At 46.0% G+C, this 12,447-nt stretch overlaps 2 protein-coding genes across 5 annotated transcripts; both read left to right on the top strand.

Annotated features, from left to right (window-relative positions):
* The first annotated feature begins 148 nt into the window (after positions 1-148).
* Positions 149-7,630, top strand: LOC147258047 (equilibrative nucleoside transporter 2-like). 2 transcript variants are annotated; one of them, XM_086212375.1, is made up of 13 exons: positions 153-446; positions 1,461-1,513; positions 1,597-1,678; positions 1,776-1,927; positions 2,722-2,861; positions 3,331-3,465; positions 3,780-3,877; positions 4,377-4,452; positions 4,534-4,622; positions 5,036-5,144; positions 5,462-5,547; positions 5,819-6,015; positions 6,142-7,630. In XM_086212375.1, the coding sequence occupies exons 2-13, from the start codon at positions 1,482-1,484 to the stop codon at positions 6,251-6,253; spliced, it is 1,308 nt and encodes a 435-aa protein (XP_086068501.1). In that variant the 5' UTR covers positions 153-446; positions 1,461-1,481; the 3' UTR covers positions 6,254-7,630. The 2 variants fall into 2 exon arrangements, with proteins under 2 accessions (XP_086068502.1, XP_086068501.1); XM_086212376.1 differs by lacking the exons at positions 5,819-6,015; positions 6,142-7,630 and adding an exon at positions 5,645-5,801 and having other exon boundaries at positions 149-446.
* Positions 7,631-8,213: 583 nt separating this feature from the next.
* Positions 8,214-12,437, top strand: LOC147258046 (galectin-related protein-like). Of its 3 annotated transcripts, XM_086212374.1 has the most exons (6): positions 8,214-8,311; positions 9,012-9,083; positions 9,247-9,335; positions 10,085-10,268; positions 11,200-11,278; positions 11,439-11,537. In XM_086212374.1, exons 1-6 carry the CDS (start codon positions 8,243-8,245, stop codon positions 11,441-11,443), a joined length of 498 nt encoding a protein of 165 aa, XP_086068500.1. In that variant the 5' UTR covers positions 8,214-8,242; the 3' UTR covers positions 11,444-11,537. The 3 variants fall into 3 exon arrangements, with proteins under 3 accessions (XP_086068500.1, XP_086068498.1, XP_086068499.1); XM_086212372.1 differs by lacking the exon at positions 11,200-11,278 and having other exon boundaries at positions 11,439-12,437; XM_086212373.1 differs by having other exon boundaries at positions 11,200-11,547.
* Positions 12,438-12,447: the final 10 nt, after the last annotated feature.

Raw genomic sequence — 12,447 nt, 5'->3', positions numbered from 1 at the left:
AACAATGACGTGTTCACGATGTCTGTGACCGCAGGGACTTGGAATGCACAGTTAATAAAACATCAGCCTGCCAAATCAATCAAACAGTAGCAAGATGATCGACAGAAGACAGAAGACAAAGGGCGGGTGGGGAAAGGCAAGCAGGACCAGGGTGAAACTAAACGAATAAAATACGAAACGAGATGAGAAACAATGACATTGTTCTTTTATTAAAGACATAAAAGGCAGTTAAAAGTTTTAAATTATCAGGAAGTGAAGCGCGCCCACACACACACACACTCACACACACACACTCACACACTCTCTGTCCCGCCTTCCTCCTCACGAACCCAGGAAGAAACGCACAACGACTCCCGCCACGCGCGCCTTCATTCAAACGTCTGCCTTCATCCCGGACCGCTACAGTCCGACCGCCTGACCCGGGACAGACCCGCTCCGACTCTCAGGTGAGCTCCGTCCACTCGCGTCAGTAGGTGTTAATCATGTCGGAGTGATGGTGGTGATGAACCGGTTTCTCTCCCACACGTTGGCTCCGGTGTCGAACTCCTGCCATCGATCACCAGCCAGGTGACGACGCGAGCGGGATCGTTGAGTCTCGGAGCCCCGCGTCTTTGATGGTTAACTCCCGGGAAAATGAATGCCACTCACATGCTACGGTTTAGTCAACTTGTGAGTTTAAATGTTAAAATAACATGAAGCTTTCTTTGAACATATATAATATATATATATACATATATATATGTGTGTGTGTGTTTATATTAAATATATAATATATACGTGTGTATATCTATGTATATATGTATATACAAATGTGTATACACACACGTGTGTGTATGTATGTATATATATGTGTGTGTACATATATGTATATATATATGTGTGTGTATATATATGCGTATTACCTGGAGGCAGGCGGGGAGTGGAGAGGATGTCACACCTGATGAGTCACAACTGGTTGAGAGGAAGTATTTCGACCCTCGAGCCACTCAGCCAATCTGTAAACGTGACGTCACCCGCAGCACATAAACAAAGACTGAAAATCCAAACCGCTTCCGTTTTTTAAGTCAGTTTGTGAAGCCCCGTCCACTGTCGGACCCCACAGTCTACACACGTGCTGGGACGTTAAAAGAGAGCTGTCTTCAGCTCTCAAATTCCAATCCACCAGCAGGAGCAGCTGGGCTGTGGGAGGGGTCTGGGAGCAGGACGCCGCAGTATGGCGGCAAGCTTAAATGTCTGTCAAATCAACGTCTTACATCAAATATGTCGTCCTCCTCCATACACATCTACATCTATCTATATCTATATCTATTTATAGATATAGATATTTGTGTATATATCTATATAATTTTATAGGTATAGATAGATATGTGTGTATATTTCTATATCTATACTGTATTTATTTAGATATAGAAATATACACTAAACATAGGAGCCGTTCTGATGTGCGTGTCTTTGTGCAGGACCTGGACTGAACTAACAGGATGTGGAAAGAGCGGAGTCCCCCTACAGACCGGTGAGTTGGACTCTTCCAATGAAAGTAATAACTGTGAATGTTCAAATCAAAACTGGAGTCATGAGGGTGTTTTCTTGCCACAGCGGCCAGGCCGTGGCCACCATCGTCTTCGTACTCGGCCTTGGAACGCTGCTGCCCTGGAACTTCTTCTTGACGGCCTCTCAGGTTCCTCTCTCCCCTTCGTCTGCGTTACCATTGCGTTTACATCCTGGTTCTTTCTATCCGCTCGACATGCTAAGAAAGATGTTGATTCCTCCTGTAGTATTTCAACGAACGCCTGGCAGCACCCAACGTCACCTCCAACCATGCATCTGGTGGAACGACAAAAGACTACAACTATGACAGCTGGATGGCCTTGCTTTCCCAGCTGCCCTTGCTGCTCTTCACCCTGCTCAACTCCTTCCTGCATCAGTGGTACGTGCCAACAGTGTGTTGACAGTGGGGCTGCACCAGGACATCGGCCCTTCAGACAGACCAACGATGCTTTCTAAATGTTCTAGAACCAAAGAAGAAGAACCTTTCCCAGGGTTCTGTAAAGGTTGTATTCACTTGCTTTAGTACTGATGACATCAGAGTTGGTGCAGTGGAACCGGAACCTTCCCACATGCCTGCTCTGTGGAGTTCATTGGGGGATTTTCATTGCATAGTAAAGCATCATTTTAAAGGAATATTGTTTGGGAACATGTATGTCTCTCCGTAGGAAGTTCCTGTCTTGCTGCCTGAAGTGATACTTCACTCAGTGTGTATTTTGCCTATCAAGTACTCACAAATACAACTGTGCCTCCTGCATTACTCCTCTGGAGGACAGAACCCTCGTGTCTGGCTGGACGCTGGTCAGAGAGCCAGAACCAGGACCGAGTGCTGCACAGATGAGAGTGTAGTTGTGTCATAGTGTGTGTTCCTGGATGTTCTCGTGGTCTCGGCTGTGGTTCAGTAATGTTTGACTGAAGGGTTCTGATGCAGCAGAACCTGGTTCAGCTGGAGAGGTTCTGAATAATGTTTGAAGATTCTAAACCTGTCTCTCACATTTTCAGAGGTTTGACTTGTGTGTTAAAGTTGGGTTCTAAGAATGTTCCCCCAGAGCAGGGAGACCCTGGGGGTCGTGAGACTCCAACTCAAAGCCTTGGTTGAGTATCAAGGTGGAACCTCTTCTCTGAGCTGAGAGGTTTGGGAACCTCGGATGTAAGGCTTCCGTTTCCTCTCCGCAGGGTGGGGGTACGTCTCCGTGTAACCTTCAGTATGGTCGTCATCTTCCTCCTCTTCTCCCTCACTGCTGCCCTGGTCCAGGTGCCCATGCAGCCGGACACCTTCTTCTCCGTTACCATGACAACCATCTGGTTCATCAACAGTGAGTTTCATCCCTTCGCTCGCTGATCACTTGTTCGATGGACCTTCAACTTGGTGGCTGTACCGTTGGCGCCCCCAGAAAGAGGAGTGCTGTGTTTGAAGCAGTTCAGATAAGCGCTGTGATGTAGGCCGTCCAGGTAATGCAGCCGTCTGTTGTGTTGCCTAGCAACATGGGGGTGCCAGATTAATTGTCTCATAATTGTCCAAGTCTTTGGGTGGGAAGCTGAAGGAGGGGGTGTGTCCTCCGAAATCCCCCTGCCGAAACTCCCCATCGTCAGGTGAAAAGATGGCCGTCAACTCAACATGTGACGGCGGAAGCATGTTTCAGAGGGGGCGGAGCTTTGAACAGGACTGCTTGGTTGGGTGAACTAATGATGTACAACTGGGGAGTAAAAATGAAAAGAATGATATCCCAGTGGGAGGTCACCCTTAATTTTCGATGGTAAACAGAGGCTGACTTGTGTGTGCAGTGTTCAGTGCGGTGCTGCAGGGGAGTCTGTTCGGCATGGTCAGTCAGCTTCCTCCTCGCTACAGCGCGCTCTTCATGAGCGGTCAGGGTCTGGCGGGGATCTTCGCCGCTCTCGCCATGCTCCTCTCCATCTTTAGTGAGTACTGTATGTCATGTGTTTGCATGTTTGTTGTATGGGGGGGGGGGGGCAGAATGGAACAGTCTTCCAACTACTTTGACAAAGGTGCAGCTTTCTACTGCACATACTTGTGTGTGTGTGTGTGTGTGTGTGTGTGTGTGTGTGTGTGTGGAAAGTGATATCAGTGAACCTTGTTGCTGCTAAGCTTCAACGACAGACACGTTATACCTGAGGGTGGCGATCAGGGACTCGTACACACGCGAGTCCTTTCCGCCGTAGCCGAGTGCCTCATCCGGTGTAAATGAAGCTGGCGGGTCTCTGCCCCTCTGCAGGTAACGCTGATGAGCGCTTGGCAGCGTTGGGCTACTTCATCACGCCGTGTGTGGCCACGCTGGGAACACTGGTCTGCTACCTGCTGCTGCCTCACCTGGTGAGGAAACCACACCAGCTGGCACCTGGTCAGGCCGGCGACACTCAATCACACGTGTTTCGGTTCTGGATTTATATCCTAAATTGTCATGTGAATGTTTTTGTTTGCCACTGTCCATATTTCATCTGCCTTACTTGAAGCCTTTAACCCACAGATAAAAACCTCACTTTTAGGTCTGTTATTGTTAATGCTGGAAATTAAGATACTGAATATGTTTCCACCCAAAAGGAAGAAGAAAACTTCACAAAGTACGTGAGAGCGTGCAGTTCTGTGTGCACATGTCATGAACATGATTTCCTTCAGTGAACTGAAGGTGTTAAAGGCCTGAAAGGGATTTAGAAAGATTCAGTCACCAACAAACATCCGTCCACATGAACCGCGCCCCTGGGACAGCGCTGCCTTCAGGAGCCTGTCGACGTTAAACTCTGAAGCACGGCTGATCTTCTAGAAGGTCGTCAGACGTTCGTGGTGGATTTCTCACACTTTGACTCTTCTGCAGGAATTTGCTCGATTTTATCTGAACAGGAGTGAGTGTGACGGAGAGGAGATGGCGAAGGAGCCCCTCAGCAGCTCAGGTTAGTGTCACTAACCGCAGGGTCTGTGTTTATGTGATTGGATCCTGATTTGTTTTAGGTTTGTTTTTGTTTTTTTTAAAGACAAAAAGGTTTTGAACAACAACGGGAAGCTCAGCAGCGAACCAGCTGAGAGTCCGGAGCGCTCGTCTGTCCTGGATGTCTTCAGAAAGGTGAATTCTGACACAATTCACTCTCATAGGAGGAAGCAAGTGGGTGTGAGCCATCATGTTTGTTGGGCCTCAAGATGTTGTTGGTGAGTGATTCCAGCAGGACTGTACTTGGTGCTGGAAGGTTAGTTAGCGAATATCAATCTGAAGGAATGTATCGGCCTTTCCCTGCACGATTAAAAGAACAAAACAGGGCGAACGCAGCTCTGATCAGCTCCACTCCATCAATGCTGCTAATGTGGCTTGATAGAACTAATGAGTCTGATGGCGCTCAGACTTCCTGTCCCGTCCACATCCATGAGTAAATTGTGTTCTTCCACATGTTGTTGTTCTTGATTCCATGGAGACGTGATGGAAATGCAGGATGTTTCTGGTTTGACTGATTAAAGGTGTTTGTCCATGTGTCCGTCTCACAGATCTGGATGATGGCGCTGTGTGTGACGTGTGTGTTTGCCGTCACACTCTCAGTGTTTCCCGTCATCACGGTTCGAGTCCAAACTGTTTACCAGGACGTGGCAGCCTGGGGTGAGACCTCAGTGTCCTGCAAGACACGTTCACTTTTAGTGAACTTACTGTCCATCGTCCCCAGAGACGGACAAGAAGACAGAGACCCTCTTCTGGGCAGCAGGGACCCACGCTAGTTAGCTTAGCACCCATAACCATTCATTGTGCAAAGCTAACTCGCATGGGTCCCTGCTGCCCGGAAGAGGGTCTTTGTCGTCTTGTCCGTCTCTGGGGACAATGGACAGCAAGAGACCTGGAGGAATTCCTCCTGTTGTTTTGAATTTAAAGACAAAGAGACGGCAGTAAAGTATGGTGATGTGCACGTTTGTGTCCATCAGACAAAGTCTTCATCTGCATCTGCTGCTTCCTTGTCTTCAATGCCATGGACCTGCTGGGCCGCAGCGCCCCGACCCTCGTCCAGTGGGTGAGCCTGCGCGTCATAATCAACATTTAACAGGAATTCATTTCTCATCCTTCAGTATTTCCTTTCTTTGACATGTGAAATAAATGATTTTCTGTAGGTTTTGAGTGTTTATATTTGGGTCAGAAATGAAGCAGCTGTCCTGATACGTTGTGTTGAGGTGGCAGGAAGTGACCTGCCCCTGTCCAGCGGCGTGGCCCCTGGCGGTCCGTGGAGCACAGAGACCAAATATTAGTGAATCTAAAGTCAGTGACGTGTGCTGGTGTTCCTGCAGCCGGCGAAGGACAGTCGTCTGTTTCCTGCAGCCGTGTTTTCTCGGCTGCTCTTCGTCCCGCTGATGATGATGTGCAACATCCCCAACTCAAAGCTACCCGTCCTCTTCCGTCACGACTGTGCCTTCGCTGCCATCATGGCGCTGTTCTCCTTCTCCAACGGGTACCTGGCGACGCTCTGCATGACCTACGCGCCACAGTGAGTCCATCCTCGCCATCCTTGTCGCTTTGAGGTCTTTCTGCTTTGTGAAGATGGAGGCCAGGTTCTGCTGGTCCAGGACTTCTGCCAGAGGTCTGATGTTCAGGTCGTGTGTCTGTGCGTCAGGTTGGTGCGGTGTAAAGAAGAGGAGAGGGCCGGCTCTTTGATGACCTTCTTCCTGGTCCTGGGTTTGGCGCTGGGAGCGTCGGTCTCCTTCCTCCTGGGAAGACTGGTGTAGGCTGGGAGGCTGCAGCCAACAGGGATCTTTCCCCTGTTAAATCTTTTTTATATATTTTATATGATCATTGCACAAAATCACAAAAAACCCATTTGCATGGCGTAGTAGAAACTTGCAATTTCTCATTTTTTATCTTTTATTCTTTTCTATAAATTAATTTGCATAAAGATAACAACAGTAAAGTAAGAAATATATACATTAATTTATACATAATATCTTGCTTTGTTAGAATGAATATATTTTATCTTATTTGTATATATAATATATATATTTGTCATATATGAATAACAAACTATTATGGACTATAAAAACGTGTTTACTGGTCAGTACATGCTTGTTTACTTCTCAATCAAAACAAAGAGGGCGATTAAATTTGACTTTTTACTTTAAAAAAGCATTTTCATGTTCAGGACCAATGTTATTTATTTATTTTTTTTCTATGTAATTTTCTATTGAAAATGTGATCATTTTTAGTGAGTTTTTATTGTTTTTGTTGATCTTACAGGGAGTTTTTTAGGTAACCGTCGTACATGTTTTTTATTGTCATTCTGGTGTCATCATTTAAAGCACTGATGTATAGAAACGGGACTCGGTGACTGTTTTTCATGTGCAGACTTGTCAGAGTTGTGGGATGAGTCACGATGTCCCAGTGAAAACTAAAATCAAGACCAAGTTGTGAGTTTTAGCTGTTTCAGCACATTTGCTGCTGTTCCAACAGACGCCATCAGCAGCCGTTTGTCTGAGCCCAGCTGATCGAGCTTTTATTCAACCAAAGGATCGATGTAACAAAGGAAACGGCGGCAGTGAACACGTCGCGTCCCCACAGCTGATCTCAGAGCTCTGTCCAAACCTTGAATGTTTCTTGCCAACAGGGAAGTTTGGTGGAGCCAAAGATGAGCAGTGACACCTCACGCTTCAGGAGGTTCTGTTCTGCCTCTTACTTCCTGCAGCTCAGCTGTGTCGCGTGACCTCTGACCTCCTGCTTCCTCCCATTCTTCAGCACTCAGCAGGAGGAATGAAGAGGAAAGTGAGGGGTATTTAGTCTTTTATTGTAGAGCCGTCCTTTTGGTCCCTGCTCAGAAACGTTGTGTTGAGCTGTTTCAGTTTCATTTGTACACTGAACCTTAAGGCAGTTCTCTGAAAAGACTTGAATTTTAAGGTGGAATTTCCAATCTGTGAAAGAAGTGTGCTGTGGTTTGAAATCTTTGCTGTGGCTTCCTTTTATGATTTAGAAAATGTATGAAAATAAAGGAACTCCATAGAAACACCCGTGCTGTGATTGTGTGTGTGTGTGTGTGTGTGTGTGTTAATCCCTCACACACTCGTGAACTCAGGTCACATGAAGAACATTCCTCATGTGCTGCCAGTTCGTTTGATGAAAGAGTGATTGTTGAATAATAAAGATGAACTGTTCCATATTCCGTGTCACCACAGGTGTAACTTGTTCTCCCAATTTAACAAACGTGTGGCTGCAAAAGGAGGTAGAACCCAGAGGGTGAGAACACTTCACGTCTTGTGGCTGCATCTGCTTTTGTCTGGCGGCTGCAGGGCTCCTGCATTCATTTGCAACTGTAAAAAGATTCATGTTAACTCAAACAATGAACATCACGCCACCATCGCCCATGTCTCCTAAACACGTTCAACTTTTTAGCTTCTCGACCGTGGTTCGAGCTTCAATCCTGTGGAACCATTGACCTAACGAGAACAAACCTACATCAGAACATTGAGCTTGTGGCTTTGATGAGCTTTAGCCACAAACAGAAACCATTTCTCTTTCTTTCCTCTCACTTGATCTCAGATCAGTTCAGTGAGTTCTGAGTCTGAGACTTGCATGGCTGCTTGAATGAATTTAAGGTGATCAGGAAGTTTTGCAGCCTCACACTCAGCCCACTGGTATCGACCAGAGAGGCATGCAGAGGTGTGTGTGTGTGTGTGTGTGTGTGTGTGTGTGTGTGTGTGTGTCAGCAGCAGGAGGCAGAAAAACCGGACATGCAGCTGATTTCTGCTGTTTTCCTTCAGATCAACATGGCTGAAACCCACACGGTGAAGACGAGGAAGGTGAGTCAACAACACGCAGCAACAGCACAAACTTTAGCTGAGAGGAAGCTGCACTTTGATGGTTGCTCATCAAACTCAGGCTTTGACTCTTGAGTTTGGATTAAAAAAATTTTTTTTGACAGTTTTGAAAAACCGACAACCTGCCACCATTCTGTAAAACTACCCAGGATAAGAATGCAACTTCCTGTCCAGATTATCAAAATAAAAGCTTGTTTTAATCTAGAAATCTTTGATTGCAAAAGGCAATTTTATGTAAGTTATTTCTAAGACGTCCTGTATTTAAATCACAATAACAAGCAATAGCCAGTTTAGGAGTAGACATGTTACTCAAGTAAAAAAATGGCACAATGATACAGACCAGGTGTATCTGGCTCGGCGCTGGTCAGAGCTGAGCTGCACAGATGAGTGTGTAGTTGTGTCATAGTGTGTGTTCTCTGCATGGTACAGCATTAGTCTCTGAAGGGTTCTGAAGCAGCAGAACACGGTTCAGCTAGAGATGCTTGAAATGTTTGAAGAACTAAACCTGTCTCATATTTTCAGAGGTTTGAAAGCTTTGTAAAGTTGGGTTCTAAGAATGTTCCTCCAAGAGCCTGTAAATGACCCGGCTGACCCTCAGATGACGCCCCAGCCGTGTACTTGTACTAGCTGTCTACCTGGAGGAGAAGAGGCCCTGTAACCAACAACTGTTGTGTTTTGACAGAAATGGAGGCGTGAGAGCGATGACAGTACACCGGGCGCCGGCTCCTCTGACAAAGATGCAGAGAGAAATCTGGTAACCCTGATCCTTAATGGTCACATGACCTGTCACAGAGTTATGATGGGAGTAACCCAGTGAAACCAGCAGTGAGGAGTAATTATTAAAAAGGACCAGTTGCTCGAAGTCAGTAGGGGTGAATCACGTGTGTGTGTGTGTGTGTGTGTGTGTGTGTGTGTAGGCAGTTCCTTTCAGAGGCCATGTTGCAGGTGGGATGCGGCCAGGGAGGAAAGTTGTAGTCGTGGGTATCGTGGACTCCCATCCTGACAGGTAACAGTAGCTATGTGTGACACCACCTGACACTGACATCACCCAGATGTTTAAGTGACACACAAAAGCACATTTCTCACACCACAACTGTGACCTAAGAGGAAACATAAAGTCTGTATCTGTAAGTACTTTCGTTTCCAGCGATACTTCAATCACAAAGTATTTTTTTTATCTTTCATGTACTCACTGATTAGTGTCTTGAGCTCACAAAGGTGTTTCTTTTTCTCTGGATTCCTGATCATCAAACTGGATTAATGAGACCTGGATTATACCAGACGACCACCTGGAGAGTTTGTGAACTGATGCTTTCTGGACAGTTTAGCTGCTGTGAGCATCAGTCTCTATTAGCATCAAGCTAAATAGACGTGGCTCGTTCTTCCTGCATTCTGGGGTCACTAAGAAGAGATGGAGGGGGGGGACATCTTAGTGAGCTGAGTACTGCTGTGAGTGAGTACTTGGAGGGTAAAATACACTTGAAGTATCACTTTAATGTTGTTGTTTCTCTGAAATACATGGTGGGAGCTGTAAGTGTGATTACAGGAGTAGTATTCAGTACTCAGGTCATGTTTGGGCTCATGGCTGCCTGACGCACAATGATGGTAACGATAACCATTATTGATACAACACGGAGAGGCAGTGGGTGGTGTGATACATTCTGCTGTGGGTTCAGATTGTAAAATGAGAGCTTCATTTTTGTAAAGATCTACTAGCAACCAGCCCTCCAACATGTAATGATGTGACCTGCTCAGGTTCTACGTCGCCTTGACGTGTGGCTCTGGGACGTCCCGGGAGCCGCCGCCTGATGTGGCCCTGGAGATCTGTGTACGATTCAGGGACCGCCAAGTGCTGCGGAGGGCCTGCATCTCTGGATCCTGGACCAGCGCCGACAGAACTGTCCCGTTCTTCCCCTTCATCCGGGACCAGCCGTTCAAGGTGCCAGCGTCTGTCCTGAAACTCAAAGTCCCTCAGTTACTGATGTGTCGAGGCCAGGATTTCCCTCTCTGGCTCCTCCAGACCAGGAAAATAACAAATCTCTGACTAAGAAGGAGTGTTTGCTTGAGCCAGAGTGAGTCCAGCCCGTCAGCCGACTGCTGGCAGACATCAGCAGCAGGAGCAGACACTCAAGCTTCTCTTTGGCCTCCAGTTTCCATCTCCTGGTGGAAACTGTTAGTGCTGATCTCTGTTTCATCAGTTGCTCTTGTTTTCAGTTGAGGTGTCCAGTTCTCAGCAATGACAGTCATAATAATTCAGTAATAATAATAATAATCAGCTTTTGTTTGATTTGATGTCATCCTGTTATTAATATCTGCTGGTGTCAAAAGAGAGATGCAAATCTGTGTCATGGGCATAGAATCAGGAATTGATGGTGTTCTTTAACAATGTCATCATGTAGCAAGTAATTGAACTACAGCAGAGCCCCATCAATCAACCAATCAATCAATCTTTATTCAGCGACTTTAAAACAAATAATTTGAAATTCTAAGTGCTTTTCAAGTAACTGAATGAACAGAAGAGTTTGAAATAATCAAAAATATGACAGTTTAGGAGATTAAAGTCCATCAAACGATCAAAAAGAGAAGAAAAAGATCAGACAGGAATCAAAACACTAAAAACTACGTCAAATAACAAGTGGCAAGAAATAGCCACGTTCATATAAAACAAAAAAACAATTCATTATAAAACTGCTCAAATTGAACATAATAACTTAAAGAATATAAATACATCAAAATAAAACTATAAAATGAAAAAACGCTCCATAAACCCCAGACTAAACAGACAGGTTTTTAGGTTTCATTTTACTTTCTCAACATTTTGAGCTCAGATCCTCAGGAAGTTTGTTCCTGCGTCTCCCTTCCTGTTTTAGCGAAGCCAAATCCAAACCAGAGAAGATGCTGATCACGAAAGTGCTGATCTTAAAACACGGGGAGGAGATCACGTCTGTGGTGAGCCTGCTGGCGTGTTCTCATGAACACGTAGTTCCTGCCTTACTGTCCTGTCCATTTGTTCTCAGGGTCTCAACATGCGAGCTCCTCTTGGGGAAGTCCGTCTCTGGGACGGTCCAAGCCTCTAACCTCTGACGCCGTCTCTCCTCTCTGGTCGCAGGTTGAGCTGCACTGTGAGCAAAGTCGGTTCCGTGTGTTTGTGGACGGACAGCAGCTGTTTGACTTTTACCACAGAGTGATGTCACTCGGCGACGTCGACACGTTATGGATCAAAGGCAGTGTCACCATCACTAAACTGGCCTGACTGGAAGAGGACTGCTGCAACTCAGCTAGCAGGGTTGTTGGTGCTGAAGAAAATGCCTGCATATCACGACTGGTTCAGTTTTCTTCTCCCAAGGGTGTCTAAATACCTGAAGAAACTCAGGAGCGATCACTGAAGAGGAGGAGGAGCTGATCAGTAGTTCACCAAATTTGACTTTACCAGGTGGTGCCTTGCTGGTGATTAAAGTCTCTGCTGTTGAGCAGCAGTTGTCTCCTCATCATCTTGAGGGATTCCTGTCATTTATAATGATGGTGTGGTAACCAGGAGGTTGCTGGGGGTTCTTGGATTCTCATCGGTCTCATTTGTGGAGTCTGGATGGAAAAAAAACAACAAAGCAAAACACTCATTCGTCCTCGGACTGCTTCTGTCATGAAGTCCAGCGATTAGTCACATGACTCAGGAATTAAGATACAGTTTTGGTTGGAAATCATCTGGAACAATTAAATATTGCAATGCAATCAACTTTTTTCAGAATACTTCATCACTGCAGTAAAGTCAGGCGTTGGCACCTGAGCGCTCCGTGGAGGACAAACTTCGCCGTCCTGTGTATATGTGACGTCAGACTTCCAATCACACGTCTTTACTGTGGTCCTTCGTTCCAGTGGGCCATTTTTTAAATAACTTTAAAGTATAGAAAAGTAACATGTAAGAAATGTTCCTCTGTGGTCACCTCAGCTCTAAGAGGTTGCAGGTGCTGGTGTCTGTTCAGGTGGACAGCACAGGTGAGCCCCCCCTGCTCCCTGGCCTCATCTGACGCTGAACCAACACACAAATCTGAACTGGCATGAAAACATTTTACACTTGTCTTCACTTCACACGTGTAACAACGATCTGAAGTCAAAGAAGA

The sequence above is a fragment of the Aulostomus chinensis genome, chromosome 8 (assembly GCF_037954235.1).
Source record: "Aulostomus chinensis isolate RoL2024-O1b breed Wild chromosome 8, RoL_Achi_v1.0, whole genome shotgun sequence".
NCBI lineage: Eukaryota > Metazoa > Chordata > Actinopteri > Syngnathiformes > Aulostomidae > Aulostomus > Aulostomus chinensis.
This window is presented reverse-complemented; position numbering and strand designations above follow the sequence as displayed.

What these genes read in the sequence shown, in the direction of transcription:
- LOC147258047 (XM_086212375.1), top strand. Translation starts at nt 1,482, where the DNA reads ATGTGGAAAGAGCGGAGTCCCCCTACAGACCG. An exon ending in CGGAGTCCCCCTACAGACCG is followed by an intron (nt 1,514 to 1,596) that starts GTGAGTTGGACT and finishes TTCTTGCCACAG; the next exon opens with CGGCCAGGCCGTGGCCACCA. An exon ending in AACCATCTGGTTCATCAACA is followed by an intron (nt 2,862 to 3,330) that starts GTGAGTTTCATC and finishes TTGTGTGTGCAG; the next exon opens with TGTTCAGTGCGGTGCTGCAG.
- LOC147258046 (XM_086212372.1), top strand. Translation starts at nt 8,243, where the DNA reads ATGCAGCTGATTTCTGCTGTTTTCCTTCAGATCAACATGGCTGAAACC. An exon ending in ACACGGTGAAGACGAGGAAG is followed by an intron (nt 8,312 to 9,011) that starts GTGAGTCAACAA and finishes GTGTTTTGACAG; the next exon opens with AAATGGAGGCGTGAGAGCGA. An exon ending in GTGGACTCCCATCCTGACAG is followed by an intron (nt 9,336 to 10,084) that starts GTAACAGTAGCT and finishes TGACCTGCTCAG; the next exon opens with GTTCTACGTCGCCTTGACGT.